This window comes from Palaemon carinicauda, chromosome 13 (genome assembly GCF_036898095.1).
Source record: "Palaemon carinicauda isolate YSFRI2023 chromosome 13, ASM3689809v2, whole genome shotgun sequence".
Taxonomy (NCBI): domain Eukaryota; kingdom Metazoa; phylum Arthropoda; class Malacostraca; order Decapoda; family Palaemonidae; genus Palaemon; species Palaemon carinicauda.
In genome coordinates this window covers 4,281,371-4,299,029 of record NC_090737.1, presented here as the reverse complement: position 1 = coordinate 4,299,029, position 17,659 = coordinate 4,281,371, and the positions used below count along the sequence as shown (strand labels likewise).

Below are 17,659 nucleotides of genomic sequence, written 5' to 3'. Positions count from 1 at the left end.
CATTCTTGTGAAGGGTCCACTCTGTGGGGATGACCTGACCCTTCCGGCTAAGGCGATCTGCCATGACATTCATATCGCCCTGAATGAACCTCGTTACCAGCGTGAGCTTTCGATCTTTTGACCAGATGAGGAGGTCCCTTGCGATCTAGAACAACTTCCACGAATGAGTCCCTCCCTGCTTGGAGATGTAAGCCAAGGCTGTGGTGTTGTCAGAGTCCACCTCCACCACCTTGTTAAGCTGGAGGGACTTTAAGTTTATCAAGGCCAGATGAACCGCCAACAGCTCCTTGCAATAGATGTGAAGTGTCCTTAGCTCCTGATTCCATGTTCCCGAGCATTCCTGTCCGTCCAAAGTCGCACCCCAGCCCGTGTCTGATGCGTCAGAGAAGAGACGGCGGTCGGGTTTCTGAACAGCCAAAGGTAGACTTCCTTGAGAAGAAAGCTGTTCTTTCACCACGTGAGAGTAGACCTCCTCTCTTCGGAAACAGGAACTGAGATCGTCTCTAGCGTCATGTCCTTTATCCAGTGAGCCGCTAGATGATACTGAAGGGGGGGAGGTGGGGTCTCCCTAACTCGATGAACAGGGCAGCGATGAAAGTGTCCCTGTTAGACTCATCCACTACCTGACTGAGCATCGGTTCCTTCTCAGCATGCTCTGGATGCAATCTAGGGCTTAGTATATCTTTGGGGCCGACGGAAAAGCCCGAAAAGCTCGACTCTGAAGATCCATACCCAGGTAGACAATGGTCTGGGATGGGACGAGCTGAGACTCCTCAAAATTGACCAGGAGGCCCAGTTCCTTGGTCAGATCCATAGTCCATCTGAGAATCTCCAGACAGCGACGACTTGTGGGAGCTCTTAAAAGCTAGTCGTCTGACGGAGCCGGACACAAGATCATGGTACTGCTGCACAGTCTGTGAACTGTCAACCATGGGGAAGCGAGGAAGTACGGTGACAACCCGAAGCTGTCTAGACTGTCTGGGTCGTACAGACAACTCCTTATCGGGTTGCTGAGGTTGCCGCACTGCGTCACAACAAGTCACTTCTGCTGGTTGTTGAACGTTTTCCCTGTGACACACTGACTCCGTAAACAAAAAATCCTCTAACAAGGACTAAGCTTGGACTGCATGTCTTGCAACACAGCTCAAGGTCTATGGGAGCAGGTGTGGTAACAGACGGGGTTAGCGACTGAAGTGGAACCATTACCCTCCCTGGAAGCATGCTATGCTTAAATAAAAGTCCATAGGAGGCTAAGCAGCTAAAGGCTCCTCTCCAAATGACAGAGTCCTCAAGGGAAAATCAGAAGGAGGGAGAATAGCACTTTCTCATCTACAGGAACCATATCCGAGAAAAGCTAAGTTCTCTCAGTGAGGGTTTCACTGGTGCAAAAGCAGCAGACTAGAAGGCAACGTTATGAAACTGCTTGACAGTCTAGTGAGTTGGCAACAACCAAAGATGTGTGACTGAGAAGCATGCGGTAAGGTATGCAGAGCATGCTGTATGTAGAGCATGCTGTAAGGTAAGCAGAGCATGTTGCATGGCGTGCGGCTTATGCTGCATGGGATGAGGCTCATGCTGCATGGTATGAGACTCATGCTGCATGGGATGAGGCTCAAGCTGCAAGGGATGAGGCTTATGCCGCATGCGTTGAGGAGGATGCCGCATAGTATGAGGCTCCTGCCTCATGGGTTGAGGCGGTTATTTATTCTTAAAAGGAAATCTGAACCTGACCCTAATCTAGCTGTCCGAGGATTTACCTGGTGAGACATCAGTCTCTTTACCAGCGAGTTTTACCAGATTTCCCCGGGCCACCACGTGACACAATTGGTAGTAATTCATTCAAATTACCCCTAATGAGTCAATATGGATAAATATCAACACAACATCGTGTTCAAATAGAAATAAATTTCTACCTCATACTTGGGATCGAACGCTAGCCCCTTCTAATGAAAGGCCAGGTCGAAACCAACCATGCCACGAGAGCCTATTGCCGCATAGCATGAGGCTCCTGCCTCATGGTTTGAGGAGGACGCTGCGCAGAGAGAGGCTCATGCTGTGAAGAATGCGGTTGCTGCATGCGTTGAGGCGGCTGCCTCATAGCATGAGGTTCCTCAAGAGTTGAGGCTCTTGCCTCAAGAGTTGAGGTTGCCTCAAGACTGGAGGTGGCTGCCGCAAGAGTTGAGGTTGCTGCCTCAAGGATGGTGGAGGTTGCCGCAATGCAAGAGGTTGCTGCATAGCGCTGGTATCTGGCAACTCCCAATGCGGCAGCTCACGCGTGGAGGTAGGTTGAGGAACCTCAACATCATACGTCTGGCAGGGTGGACTGCGCAGAGGTGGAGTTGAGGTTGCTGCCTCGAGGATGGTGGAGGTTGTCGCACCACAAGAGGTTGCTGCCTCGAGGATGGAGGAGGTAGTCGCAACGCATGAGGCTCCTACCTCAAGGGTAGAGGAGGTTGCTGCAAAGCATAAGGCTCCTGCCTCAAGTGTTGAGGAGGTTGCCGCGTGGTAAGAGGCTCCTGCCTCAAGGAAAGTGGAGGTTGCTGCACAGAGCTGGTATCTGGCAACTCCCAAAGCGGCAGCTCACGCATGGAGGTAGCTTGAGGAACCTCAACATCATACGTCTGGCAGGCTGGACTGCGTAGAGGTGGAGGAGCGCTCGCAGGAGGAGGTGTGTTAACCTTCTCTGCCTGAAACTCCTGCATCAACACTGCAAGCTGAGACTGCATTGTCAGCAGCATAGACCACTAGAGTTTAAGAAAGACAACAACAAACGGAGCTACTGTCCGTTGAAACTGAGGGTCTAAAACAGCTGGTGCGGCAACAGACGGAGTTACTGTCTGTTGCGATACCACCTTGCCTCTCTGGGAGGTGTGCAGTTGTCGTACTGCAGCAAGTCCGAACTGACCCAGTGCTAATGGCACCACCTAGGAGTTGGACTTGCGCGGAAGGGACCGACTTGCACTTAAAAGCTGCAAGATTTGGTCCATGGTTTCTGCGAGAAACCTCTTCCGCAGACGAGGAATAAATGGGCTCTCTCGTCTTTGTGTGGGTGGGGTGATCACGTCGGCTACGTGAGTTGGTTACACCCGAAACCACGGAGGGAAACGTCTGTTCGTCGATCAAGGCCTGCTGAACCCATAAGTCCTTCGACATTACTTCTCCCCTGGGCTTGGGAGCTTGTAAGAGGTCCCACACTAGGCGAACAACTGGCACGAACAGACGAACCCTCGAACGCAACACTGTAACACTTTGCGCTTATCACTTTTGTTTTTCTGTTTGCACTTATTTCACTGAACTCGAAACTTTAAGTGGTTTGTACCTGAAACACGCAATTCTATCCTTCATTAAAAGTTAGTAATTGCGAAAACAGTATTACAATGTAACAGAAAAACATAATGAAAGATAAAGAATTCAGTGGCTGGAAAAGAGACTAAACACTAGATCAAATAAACTACGTTTAAAATCTCTCACCGCATAAAGCCTGAGAACAAGAATAAAACTCTAGAAACGTTTACCTTCTTCCCCTACAGACTAGGGAGAAGAGCAAAAACGATAACAACGTTACCCGCTTGAACGAAACGTTTATCCTCCTCTCTCTCCCTCCGTCTCTATCTCTCTCTCTCTCTCTCTCTTGACTTAGCACCTGAGAGAAGAGCCCAATTATATATATCGTTAAAACATATTATTGTTAAAGGAAAAAAAAAAAAACTGAAAGGTTTCCCAAATAAAAAGTTCCTTTATTGGAATTAAAACCATTTAAGCTAAGAAAGAATGAACAAAACGCTAGAATCGGTTTACTCTTACTGCAACGTGACACAGTGATAGACTCTCTCTCTATCGTAACGATAGAGCGCAAGTTGAACGTTCTGAACGTCAACAACTGCAGAGACAAAACAAAACGTTAGTTCAACTTTGAAAACAGTACAAGACTATCAAAGAAATTCTTTCAAAACCTTAAAATAGCATAATATGTTAACAGGTAAAAACGAAATGACGGGCTCAATGTTAATTAACTTCGGTTCAAGAAAAGACCGCCTACTATTAGGAAAGGTCGAATATAAACAAATATAAAAATTAATTTTAATAAGTTTATAATAAAAGGAAGTTAATCAAAGAGGCCTATAAAAGGCGGAGAGATATAAAATAAATCTATAACTTTGTTAAGCAAAATTAAGAGAGTCTATACTCTCTTCGACACCAACACTTCCGTCTAAGGGAAGGGTCGGCCATTTAAAAGTGAAAGAGAGTTCATACTCTCTTCGTACCAAAATTAAATAAAAAATTAAATCAAATTAATTCCAAAAACTTGCTAAGCTAATGATATAGCTTCCTGAATAGCGAAGGCTAAACTCTAGAGCAAATACATCACCAAATCGTGAGCAATAACTCCAGAATCAACAGCGTATCCATGTAGGTCTAGCCGGAGGCACGACAGAGGAAAAATTGAGGTGGTGTTGACAAGAAGTACTGGAGTACCTGACCACAGATGGCGCTGTGGTGTTCACCCCCACCTGTATAGCGATCGCTGGCGTATCCCGACCGTAGATTTCTGTCGGCAACAGAGTTGACAGCTACATGATTATCGGGTAAGATTAATATTGAAAAAAGTTCCTTTATTAGAATTAAAACCATTTAAGCTAAGAAAGAATGAACGAAACGCTAGAATCGGTTTACTCTTACTGCAACGTGAAACCGTGAAATACTCTCTCTCTATCGTAACGATAGAGCGCATGTTGAACGTTCTGAACGTCAACAACTGCGGAGAATAAACTAAACGTTAGTTCATCTTTGAAAACAGTACGAGACTATCAAAGAAATTCTTTCAAAAACATTAAAATTAAAATAGCATAAATTCTTAACAGGAAATACGATATGACGGGCTCAATGTTAATTAACTTCGGTTCCAAGAAAGGACCGCCTACTATTAGGAAAGGTCGCATATAAACAAACATAAAAATTAATTTTTTATAAGTTTATAATAAATGGAAAGTTAATCGAAGATGCCTATAAATGGCGGAGAGATATAAAATAAATCTATAACTTTGTTAAGCAAAATTACCAAAAACCTAAACACACTTCCGTCTAAGGGAAGGGTCGGTCATGAAAAGTGAAAGAGAGTCTATACTCTCTTCGACACCAACACTTCCGTCTAAGGGAAGGGTCGGCCATTAAAAGTGAAAGAGAGTCCATACTCTCTTCGTCACCATAATTAAATCTATACAAAACGAGTTCAAGTTTTGAAATGAAGATAAAACCCCTGCATAGCGAAAGCTCAAAACTGGAATAGTGTACTTCACCAAAAAGTTGTGAAAACAAATCCAGTTAGGGACGGCGTATAAGTAGGTCTTGCCGGTGGCACGACAGAGGAAAAACTGAGTTCTTGTTGACAAGAAGTACTTGAGTACCTACTCACAGATGGCGCTGTTGTGTACACCCCCACCTGTATAGCGATCGCTGGCGTATCCCGACCGTAGATTTCTGTCGGGCAACAGAGTTGACAGCTACATGATCATCATGTAAGATTAATATTGAAAAGGTAATGTTTATGTTTCTTTACAAGAATACAACATCCCTGATACAAAATATATCAAGCAGTTAGTTACACAGTGAATGGGTTTATAAAACAAGTAAAAGTCTATAAATCTAGGTTGCCTACAGTAAAGAACGCTATAACATCGTTTAAAAACACATTACAGTACTCAGACTGTCTCTCTTTACCAGGGAGCTATATGAAATAGTGAAAAAAAATAGAGCAATAATTCTTTATCATTCTAGTATTAACCATTTTAATGCTTATAATAGCAGAAGTGCCTAGCCTTGCACCAATACACTTAAATATTTACAAATTCCCCTTACGTAGTTACATATCCACAGACTCTTCACATTGGAATAAGCTTTGATCTGCCATAAAGGTAACTAGAGGAACATATGCTATGGATTTGTTTGAGATATGTTATTTTCATTAGTAAAATAAATTTTTGAATATACTTACCCGATGATCATGTAGCTGTCAACTCTGTTGCCCGACAGAAATCTACGGTCGGGATACGCCAGCGATCGCTATACAGGTGGGGGTGTACACAACAGCGCCATCTGTGAGCAGGTACTCAAGTACTTCTTGTCAACAAGAACTCAATTTTCTCCTCGGTCCACTGGTTCTCTATGGGGAGGAAGGGCGGGTCCTTAAATTCATGATCATCGGGTAAGTATATTCAAAAATTTATTTTACTAATGAAAATAACATTTTTCAATATTAATCTTACTCGATGATCATGTAGCTGATTCACACCCAGGGTGGTGGGTGGAGACCAGCATACATGTTTACAAAGAAGCTAAGTATCCCGTATTTCATTTTATAATTATTCAAAAATAACATAAAATAAATAAGTACCTGGTAAGGAAGACGACTTGAACCATTACTCTGCCTTTATTAAGTACGTCTTCCTTACTGAGCGTAGCGGTCCTCTTAGGATGCTGAACGACTCTTAGGTGCTGAAGTATAAAGGGATGCAACCCATACTAAAGGACCTCATCACAACCTCTAACCTCGGCGCTTCTCAAGAAAGAATTGACCACCCGCCAAATCAACAAGGATGCGGAAGGCTTCTTAGCCGACCGTACAACCCATAAAAAGTATTCAAGAGAAAGGTTAAAAAGGTTATGGGATTATGGGAATGTAGTGGCTGAGCCCTCACCTACTACTGCACTCGCTGCTACGAATGGTCCCAGGGTGTAGCAGTTCTCGTAAAGAGACTGGACATCTTTGAGATAGAATGATGCGAACACTGACTTGCTTCTCCAGTAGGTTGCATCCATAACACTCTGCAGAGAACGGTTCTGTTTGAAGGCCACTGAAGTAGCCACAGCTCTCACTTCATGTGTCCTTACCTTCAGCAAAGCAAGGTCTTCTTCCTTCAGATGAGAATGTGCTTCCCTAATCAGAAGCCTGATGTAGTAAGAAACTGAGTTCTTAGACATTGGAAGAGAAGGCTTCTTGATAGCACACCATAAGGCTTCTGATTGTCCTCGTAAAGGTTTTGACCTTTTTAGATAGTACCTAAGAGCTCTAACTGGGCAAAGTACTCTCTCCAGTTTGTTCCCCACCAAGTTGGACAGGCTTGGGATCTCGAACGACTTAGGCCAAGGACGTGAAGGAAGCTCGTTTTTAGCAAAAAACCGAGCTGCAAGGAACATGTAGCCGTTTCAGATGTGAAAACTATGTTCCTGCTGAAGGCGTGGATCTCACTTACTCTTTTAGCTGTTGCCAAGCACCCGAGGAAAAGAGTTTTTAATGTGAGGTCCTTAAAAGAGGCTGATTGGAGAGGTTCAAATCTTGATGACATAAGGAACCTTAGGACCACGTCTAGATTCCAGCCTGGAGTGGACAACCGACGTTCCTTTGAGGTCTCAAAAGACCTAAGGAGGTCCTGTAGATCTTTGTTGGTGGAAAGATCCAAGCCTCTGTGGCGGAAAACCGCTGTCAACATACTTCTGTAACCCTTGATCGTAAGAGCTGAAAGGGATCTTACGTTCCTTAGATGTAACAGGAAGTCAGCAATCTGGGTTACAGTGGTACTGGTTGAGGAAACTGCATTGGCCTTGCACCAGCTTCGGAAGACTTCCCATTTAGACTGATAGACTCTGAGAGTGGATGTCCTTCTTGCTCTGGCAATCGCTCTGGCTGCCTCTTTCGAAAAGCCTCTAGCTCTTGAGTCTTTCGATAGTCTGAAGTCAGTCAGACGAAGAGCGTGGAGGTTTGGGTGTACCTTCTTTACGTGAGGTTGACGTAGAAGGTCCACTCTTAGAGGAAGAGTCCTGGGAATGTCGACCAGCCATTGCAGTACCTCTGTGAACCATTCTCTTGCGGGCCAGAGGGGAGCAACCAACGTCAGCCGTGTCCCTTTGTGAGAGGCGAACTTCTGAAGTACCCTGTTGACAATCTTGAACGGCGGGAATGCATACAGGTCGAGATGGGACCAATCCAGCAGAAAAGCATCCACGTGAACTGCTGCTGGGTCTGGAATCGGAGAACAATACAACGGGAGCCTCTAGGTCATCGAGGTAGCGAACAGATCTATGGTTGGCTGACCCCACAGGGCCCAAAGTCTGCTGCAAACATTCTTGTGAAGGGTCCACTCTATGGGGATGACCTGACCCTTCCGGCTGAATGAACCTCGTTACCAGCGTGAGCTTTCGATCTTTTGACCAGATGAGGAGGTCCCTTGCGATCTAGAACAACTTCCTCGAATGAGTCCCTCCCTGCTTGGAGATGTAAGCCAAGGCTGTGGTGTTGTCGGAGTCCACCTCCACCACCTTGTTTAGCTGGAGGGACTTGAAGTTTATCAAGGCCAGATGAACCGCCAACAACTCCTTGCAATTGATGTGAAGTGTCCTTTGCTCCTGATTCCATGTTCCCGAGCATTCCTGTCCGTCCATTGTCGCACCCCAGCCCGTGTCTGATGCCTCCGAGAAGAGACGGCGGTCGGAGTTCTGAACAGCCAAAGGTAGACCTTCCTTGAGAAGAAAGCTGTTCTTCCACCACGTTAGAGTAGACCTCATCTCTTCGGAAACAGGAACTGAGACCGTCTCTAGCGTCATGTCCTTTATCCAGTGAGCAGCTAGATGATACTGAAGGGGGCGGAGGTGGAGTCTCCCTAACTCGATGAACAGGGCCAGCGATGAAAGTGTCCCTGTTAGACTCATCCACTGCCTGACTGAGCATCGGTTCCTTCTCAGCATGCTCTGGATGCATTCTAGGGCTTGGTTGATCCTTGGGGCCGACGGAAAAGCCCGAAAAACTCGACTCTGAATCTCCATACCCAGGTAGACAATGGTCTGGGATGGGACGAGCTGGGACTTCTCTAAATTGACCAGGAGGCCCAGATCCTTGGTCAGATCCATAGTCCATCTGAGATTCTCCAGACAGCGACGACTTGTGGGAGCTCTTAAAAGCCAGTCGTCTGACGGAGCCGGACACAAGATCATGGTACTGCTGCACAGTCTGTGAACTGTCAACCATGGGGAAGCGAGGAAGTACAGCGACAACCCGAAACTGTCTAGACTGTCTGGGTAGTACAGACAACTCCTTATCGGGTTGCTGAGGTTGCCGCACTGCGTCACAACAAGTCACCTCTGCTGGTTGTTGAACGTCTTCCCAGTGACACACTGACTCCGTAAAAAAAAAAAAAAAAATCCTCTATCAAGGACTAAGCTTGGACTGCATGTCTTGCAACAAAGCTCAAGGTCTATGGGAGCAGGTGTGGCAACAGACGGGGTTAGCGACTGAAGCGGAACCATTTACCCTCCCTGGAAGCATGTTATGCTTAAATAAAAGTCCATAGGAGGCTAAGCAGCTTAAGGCTCCTCTCCAAATGACAGAGTCCTCAAGGGAATATCAGAAGGAGGGAGAACAGCACTTTCTCATCTACAGGAACCATATCCGAGATCCGAGAAAAGCTAAGTTCTCTCAGTGAGGGTTTCACTGGTGCAAAAGCAGCAGACCAGAAGGCAACGTTATGAAACTGCTTGACAGTCTGTGAACTGTCAAAAACTGAACTGTCAACCACAACAGGAGCGTGAGGACATACAGCACTGGTGTATAAGTAGCAGACCAGAAGGCAACGTCATGTAACTGCATGACAGTTTGTGAGTTGGCAACAACCAAAGATGTGTGGGGAAGCCTCAACTCCTGCCTGACTAGTTTGCTGCTGGCGAGTGGCGGTAACCACAGTGTGTTGTGGAGGCTGACACACCGTGTCAAAACACGGCAGCTTGTGGTAGCTCCCGCACGGCAACGGAGTGCTCTGTGTGTGGGAGTCATCATACATCTGGCAGGGTTGACTGTGCATGGGTGGAGGAGCTCTCACAACAAGAGTGTGAGAGCATGAAGCCATGCCGGGCGCACAACCGTGGGAGGTGTAGGCCCACGGGTGCATCGTCAACCTTCTCCGCAGTCGGAGTGTGGGAGCTGGCAACAACAAAAGCAGAGTGCTGGTGCGTGGGAGGGGCTGCGGTGGGTTGAGGAGCATGCGGTATGGTATGCAGAGCATGCTGTAAGGTATGCAGAGCATGCTGTAAGGTATGCAGAGCATGCTGTAAGGTATGCAGAGCATGCTGTAAGGAATGCAGAGCATGCTGTAAGGTATGCAGAGCATGCGGTAAGGTATGCAGAGCATGCGGTATGGTATGCAGAGCATGAGGTAAGGCATGCGGCTCATGCTGCATGGTATGCGGCTCATGCTGCATGGTATGCGGAGCATGCTGTAAGGTCTGCAGAGCATGCTGCATGGGCTGAGGAGAATGCAGCATAGTGCTGGAACCCGGCAACTCCTGATGCGGCAGCTCACGCATGTTAGCAGATGGTGCAGCAAGAACATGCGTCTGGCAGTGAGGACTGCGCATCGGTGGAGGAGCTCTCACAGGTGGAGGGTGGGAGCAGGCAGCCGCAGTATCTGCTGAGCGCACAACCTCGGCGGGTTGTAGGTAAACAGGCTGCATTGTCAACCTTCCAGCATGATACTCCTGCATGAAGGAGCAAGCTGAGACTGTATAGTCTGCAGCATGGACCACTAGGGTCTATGAAAGACAACAACAAACGGAGCTACTGTCCGTTGTGACTGAGGGTCTAAAACAGCTGGTGCGGCAACAGACGGAGTTACTGCCTGTTGCGGTACCACCTAGCCTCTCTTAGGAGGTGTGCAGTTGTCGTACTGCAGCGAGTCCGAACTGACCCAGTGGCTACACCTAGGCCGTTGGACTTGCGCGGAAGGGACCGACTTGCACTTAAAAGCTGCAAGATTTGGTCCATGGTTTCTGCGAGAAACCTCTTCCGCAGACGAGGAATAAATGGGCTCTCTCGTCTTTGTGTGGGTGGGGTGATCACGTCGGCAACGTGTGTAGATACACCCGAAACCACAGAGGGAAACGTCTGTTCGTCGATCAAGGCCTGAGGAACCCATAAGTCCTTCGACATTACTTCTCCCCTGGGCTTGGGAGCTTGTAAGAGGTATCGGACTAGGTGAACAACTGGCACGAACAGACGAACCCTCGAACGCAACACTGTAACACCTTGCGCATATCACTTTATCACTTTTGATTTTCTGTTTGCACTTATTTCACTGAACTTGAAACTTTAAGTGGTTTGTACCTGAAACACGCAATCCTATCCTTCATTTAAAAGGTAGTAATTGCGAAAACAGTATTACAATGTAACAGAAAAACATAATGAAAGATAAAGAATTCAGTGGCTGGAAAAGAGACTAAACACTAGATCAAATACACTACGTTTAAAATCTCTCACCGCATAAAGCCTGGGAACAAGAATAAAACTCTAGAAACGTTTTACTTTCTTCCCCTCTATCGACTAGGGAGAAGAGCAAAAAAACGAGAACAACGTTACCCACTTGAACGAAACGTTTATCCTCCTCTCTCTCCCTCCGTCTCTATCTCTCTCTCTCTCTCTCTTGACTTAGAACCTGAGAGAAGAGCCCAATTATATATATCGTTAAAACATATTATTTGTTAAAGGAAAAAACTGAAAGGTTTCTCAAATAAAAAGTTCCTTTATTAGAATTAAAACCATTTAAGCTAAGAAAGAATGAACGAAACGCTAGAATCGGTTTACTCTTACTGCAACGTGAAACCGTGAATACTCTCTCTCTATCGTAACGATAGAGCGCAAGTTGAACGTTCTGAACGTCAACAACTGCGGAGACTAAACAAAACGTTAGTTCAACTTTGAAAACAGTACGAGACTTATCAAAGAAATTCTTTCAAAAACATAAAGTTAAAATAGCATAAATTCTTAACAGGAAAAACGATATGACGAGCTCAATGTTAATTAACTTCGGTTCCAAGTAAGGACCGCCTACTATTAGGAAAGGTCGCACATTTTTTTTTTTTTTTTTTTTTTTTTTTTAAGGAAAGTTAATCGAAGAGGCCTATAAATGGCGGAGAGATATAAAATAAAAAGTGAAAGAGAGTCTATACTCTCTTCGACACCAACACTTCCGTCTAAGGGAAGGGTCGGCCATTTAAAAGTGAAAGAGAGTCCATACTCTCTTCGTCACCATAATTAATTCAAATTAATTCCAAAAGCTTGCTAAGCTAAAGATAAAGCTTCCTGAATAGCGAAGGCTAAACTCTAGAGCAAATACATCACCAAATCGTGAACAATAACTCCAGAATCAACAGCGTATCCAAGTAGGTCTAGCCGGAGGCACGACAGAGGAAAAATTGAGTTCTTGTTGACAAGAAGTACTTGAGTACCTGCTCACAGATGGCGCTGTTGTGTACACCCCCACCTGTATAGCGATCGCTGGCGTATCCCGACCGTAGATTTCTGTCGGGCAACAGAGTTGACAGCTACATGATCATCGGGTAAGATTAATATTGAAAATATTAAATTTACAGTACTAAAATAACTTATTACCTAGCTTAAATAAAATGGCTTGAGATTGAGGCTTACAGCATCTTACTTTTCCAACTAGAGTAGTAGCTTAACATGTGATAATAATAATAATAAAAACCTACAGGTAGGTAAAGTCCACAATCCAGAGGGGGGTTGGAACACTTGGGACATACGATAGGGAACCCCTACCAGCAAATCATTCTATCACTCGGGCACACTATACTGTACTACATCTCTTCCTCTCCTTTTTTTCACAAGTTTTTTATAATGTAGTTCAGGGGTGTATGTATGATAGCGGCCACCTGTATGTATTATTATGTCTAACTTAGAATACGGCAGTGTAAGGGGGGTTGCAGGGAGGCGTTATGTTGACCAGGCTGACAGGAGTCTTTTTATAGTTTATATATGACATATCTGTTTTTGACATTAATAGTTTATATAGGACATACTGTATCTGTTTTGACATTGTTACTGTTTTAGAATAATTTATTGTTAACTTGTTCTCATCATTTATTTATTTCCTTATTTCCTTTTCTCAATGGGCTATTTTTCCCAATTGGAGCCCTTGGGCTTATAGCATCTTGCTTTTCCAACTAAGGTTGTAGCTTGGATAGTAGTAATAATAATAATAATAAGTAGGTAAAGACACGGCTTGTAGGTTAGGTTAGGGGGGAAAGTCTAGGTTAGTTAATGTCCATTATTAATCAACGGGTGAGGAACTGGCCGCTGATATACAAAGGCTCCTTAGTTCATAAATGAAAGATCTATTTTAATGTTACTGATCTTTAAATATTTTATTTTTAATTTTCATTACTTCTCTTGAAGTTTATTTATTTCCTTTTCTCACAGGGCTATGTTTCCCTGTTGGAGCCATTGGGCTAATGGCATCCTGCTTTTCCAACTAGGGTTGTAGCATTGCTAGTAATAATAATAACAGCCTACTTGGTCCAATGTGTGTTATTTTACCCTAATTCAAGTCAAAGATACGTCAAAAAGAATTAAGGAGTCCTAGGTAAGTTTAGATTGAAAGGAGTTAAGACCCAAACTCCTACCATTGCAGATGGACAGACACAGCATCCTAGGTTAGGTTAAGAGACAGCGGTTTTGATATTCAATACTGGCCAGGAGGACCAAGGCCTTTTCAGATTATCAGCTTAGTCTAACCTACGATAAATATCTACGTAATAATAATAAAATAAACTTAAAAGTCTGAAATGTGTTAAATGATGAGTACTCACAAACTGATTAACGTAACTTGACGGTATTATTATTATTATTTGCTAAGCTACAACCCTAGTTCGAAAAGCAGGATGCTATAAGCCAAGGGGCTCCAACAGGGAAAATAGCTCAGTGAGGAAAGGAAACAATGAAAAATAAAATATTTTAAGACGAGCAACATTATTAAAATAAATATCAGGAGCCTTTGTAGATCAGCGGCCAGGTCCTCCCGCGGACATAGAAAACGGGAATTTCTTCCCGTTTTCTAACCCTTCGTAAGACGTGGCCGTTGTTCTACAACAGAATGTTCTGCCAAAACTCTAGAATAGAACACTGCCTAACCTGAATGGGCCCACCTAACCTTACCTACAACACGTGTCTCTCCTTAACGGGGGGGCTAACGCCCCCCTGCGACCCCCCGTACATAGCCGTATAATTATTCTTAAACACCTAAACGGGGGGGCTACCGCCCCCCTGCGACCCCCCTTACACTTGCCTATTCTTAATCGGCCGACATCATGCATACATGTGGCCGCGATCACACAAACCAGAAACGGAGAGGGTTGTACTTACATTATTTCCTGTTCAGCTTGCGGGTTTATTCGTAACCTCTACAACGGCCTCCTACTTATTCAATTTTTTTACTGTCCATCACTAAGATGTCCGCACACACGTCACGACAGAAGTTGTACCAATCAACTAGTGTGTGAGAGGCAAACTTTTTGTACATAGGGAGAATCTGGTTCTGAGAAAAACCATAAATAAAACTTGCTAATATAACAAACACATCTTCGTACGGTAGCTTTGATCGTGAAAAAAAGCTACCGTGGTTAGGGGCGATCTTCTTTCGGCAATAACTATATGAACGCCAAAAAAACTTAGCTTTTCCACTATTCGCCGATTTTCCATCATACTTGTAGCGCATTTCACCGATATGACATTTTGCACAAATGCCGGAAAAGTCGCCTAAAAGTCCCATTTTATATAAATATTTTGTAAATTCAGCACTTGTTGTAAAGTTCATAATCCTCAACATACTAGGATTGACTGAATTGAAAAAAGATTCACAAGTATCTACACACTGGTTAGTTGCCATCGCGCCGCGTTGGTAAAGAATGAGCATTTCCGACCCTCGATGGGTGCTCCCGTTTCCGTATTTGAATTTTAGAAAAAATGAGTTATGATTGGGTGAAAAAGTTAATCCTAGTTAATCCCCAGGTCAAGTGGGGTCCCATTGGGTCGTTTCAAATTGCCGCGGCCGATTAATAATTCAGAATTCCGCCGCTATGGCGCTGTTGATTCGATCAGAACGTCATCTATAGGGAATTCTAGGAACTATGGGAGCGAGAAACTGCGTGGCAAGGTACAGAGCTCGTTCGACTTATAAATTTCACGTCGAATTAGATGGTTTTCAAAATCTTTGTATATCGGTATAGTAAGTACTTACCCTGGATATTTATAACATTCTGAACAGTTAATATTCTATACAAGTTTCCGATAAAGTTGAAAATAAGGCGGCCGCTATCATACATGCAGTTGGCCGCCATCCTACACACATCCCAAATATCACTTTATAAACTATAAAAACTTTAACAAAATAAGAGGAAGAGAGATGTAAGATAGAACAGTTTGCCTGAGTGTACCCTCTAGCAAGAGAACTCTAACCCAAGATAGTGGAAGACCATGGTACAGAGGCTATGGCACTACCAAAAATTAGAGAGCAAAGGTTTGATTTTGGAGTGTTCTTCTCCTAGAAGAGCTGCTTATCATAGCCAAAGAGTCTCTTCTACCCTAACAAAGAGGAAAGTGGCTAGTAAACAATTACAGTGCAGTAAGAATTGTTTGGTAATCTGTGTTGTCAAGTGTATGAGGACAGATGAGAACATGTATAGAATAGGCCCGATTATACGGTGTGTGGGTGTGTATGCAATGGGAAAATGAACTGTAACCAGAGAGAAGGATCCAATGTAGTACTGTCTAACCAATCAAAAGACCCCATAACTCTCTAGTGGTAGTATCTCAACGGGTGGCTTGGGCAATAAAGACTTTGGCTATTTACGTGATTATACGATAGTATAAATTTAGTAATAGCATATATAATTTAACTAAACAATGCTAAAACATTATATAAAGAGTCTCAGGGCTTGTCGTGCCAAAATTTCCCCCGAAAGAAAATTCCTAGCTACACTGGGGGAAATCAACGGTGGGGGTAATCCTGTGCACTTACTTTTCCTTCCATGCGACGTTTGCTTTTGCATTTTCCCCATTTACTTTCTCTGTACTTCCTTATGAGGTAAAACCCTACCACAATGCCAACTGCCACTGTAACGGCACCCATACTCCACAGTAAAATAGGGAACCACAAAGATGAATCTCCCCCGTGTTGTGAACCGAAGTACAGATACATTTCTCCGGATGTTTTGACCTGTAATATATTTATCTATTTTACTGTTTGTTTTACAATTATTGCTCTAGAAATATATTCAGATATCATTAGATATTATCTAAAATGATATTTTTACTTATAAATCGTGTAAATATAGTTTTAAAACGCTTAATTAAAGGGTTAAAATTTTGTTTTGATTACCAAGAGGAGGGAATCGGACAAGTGGCCTTGGCTCTGAGACACCTTGGTAACACTGTTGTTAGGTAAATATATCTTACATACAATCATGAGGTTGAAATTTAGAATAGAACATATTGTGTTAGTTTTGATGTAAAATTATATAATAAAAACATTTATGTAACTTAGAAAAAGACACCAACGCTGATATAAACGTCACCAGTATTATGTTTATATTATGTAATAACTCTGCTTTAGTCTAATGACGTCACAAATGGAAAAAAAAATAGAAAACTATTTACTGTTTGTATGATCAGACGTGGTTCTTGAAACAAGCAAACACTACATAACTTCCAGGAAACAACAGACTCGACTATTTCTATCACTAAATGGGAATAGTAATTACTATACAATGACTTAACATCTTATTAAACGTTACATGACTAGCGGTTTTTTTTTTTTTTTTTTTTTTTGGTCTGAACATTCCTAGAAACAAAATACAATATTTTTATGAATGTTAATTGATGTCACTTACTTTACCTTTGATATATATATATATATATATATATATATATATATATATATATATATATATATATATATATATATATATATAATGTGTGTGTGTTAGCAAACCTAGAAGTTTTTGAAAATTTAAAACTGGGAAGATGTAGGAATTTACATTGATGGGATATTATAACATCTTGAGATTTGCAAATGGCATGGTTCCTTTTTAGTAAATCGTGGGAAGAATTGCAAAAACTGATTGAGAAAGTCCGAAATGTAAGATTGGATAACACTAAGCTAGATAATTCTCAATGAAAAGGCAGAAAGAACAAATTAAGGTTATAGACGAACTTCCAGAACATACTTACAGCATCTTGGAAATATACATACATAAATACATACGCATGCAGCAGAATAAACAATCAGATGTACTTTCTCATAAATCACCATTTCTGGACCACGGTTTTCTCAATTTCAAGGCAAAAAGAGACGAAACATACTTGATTGTAAATTCAGCTAAAACGAAAAGAATATGGGATATAACATTGAACGTTACATAAAAGAATAAGAAAAATAACATTTGAAAACTACCAAGAAACAGGCTTTACATTGTTATTGATGAAACTATTTTTTTTTTCTTCTAAATATCGTATGGTAATTAAGGACAAAGTCCAGTTGTTTGGTAACAACAATTAGACTGTTAACGGTTTAATTTAACTGCGTGGGAACTGACTTCAATTTATAAAGTAAAAAGTATGTCAATGTTAAACTCTCCTTGCTGATTCTCATCTTAATTTGTTGGACAGAAACTTACGATCTATCAAATTTCTTATTCCTGATCTAGATATTAATCTTTGGCACCGTCGTTCAATTAGTTCATTATGTATGTCGCATAAGATTTTTCATAACTCTGATCATCCTTTACATTCAAATCTCCCTGGACAATTCTATCCTGTTCGTAA

General features: G+C 43.0%; 1 protein-coding gene across 3 annotated transcripts in view; it reads right to left on the bottom strand.

Annotated features, from left to right (window-relative positions):
• The window catches only part of LOC137652138 (retinol dehydrogenase 11-like), a 72,737-nt gene extending 55,529 nt beyond the window's left edge, over positions 1–17,208 (bottom strand). Inside the window, exons 1-2 of one of the 3 annotated variants that reach the window (XM_068385336.1) lie at positions 17,066–17,208; positions 15,855–16,052 (exon numbers count right to left, since the gene is read on the bottom strand). In XM_068385336.1, coding sequence (XP_068241437.1) covers positions 15,855–16,052; positions 17,066–17,089 — 222 coding nt within the window. In that variant the 5' untranslated portion in view covers positions 17,090–17,208. Of the gene's footprint in view, positions 1–15,854; positions 16,053–16,214; positions 16,319–17,065 lie in introns of those variants that run through there. The other 2 variants (XM_068385335.1, XM_068385334.1) reach the window with 2 other exon arrangements.
• Between the last annotated feature and the right edge of the window lie 451 nt (positions 17,209–17,659).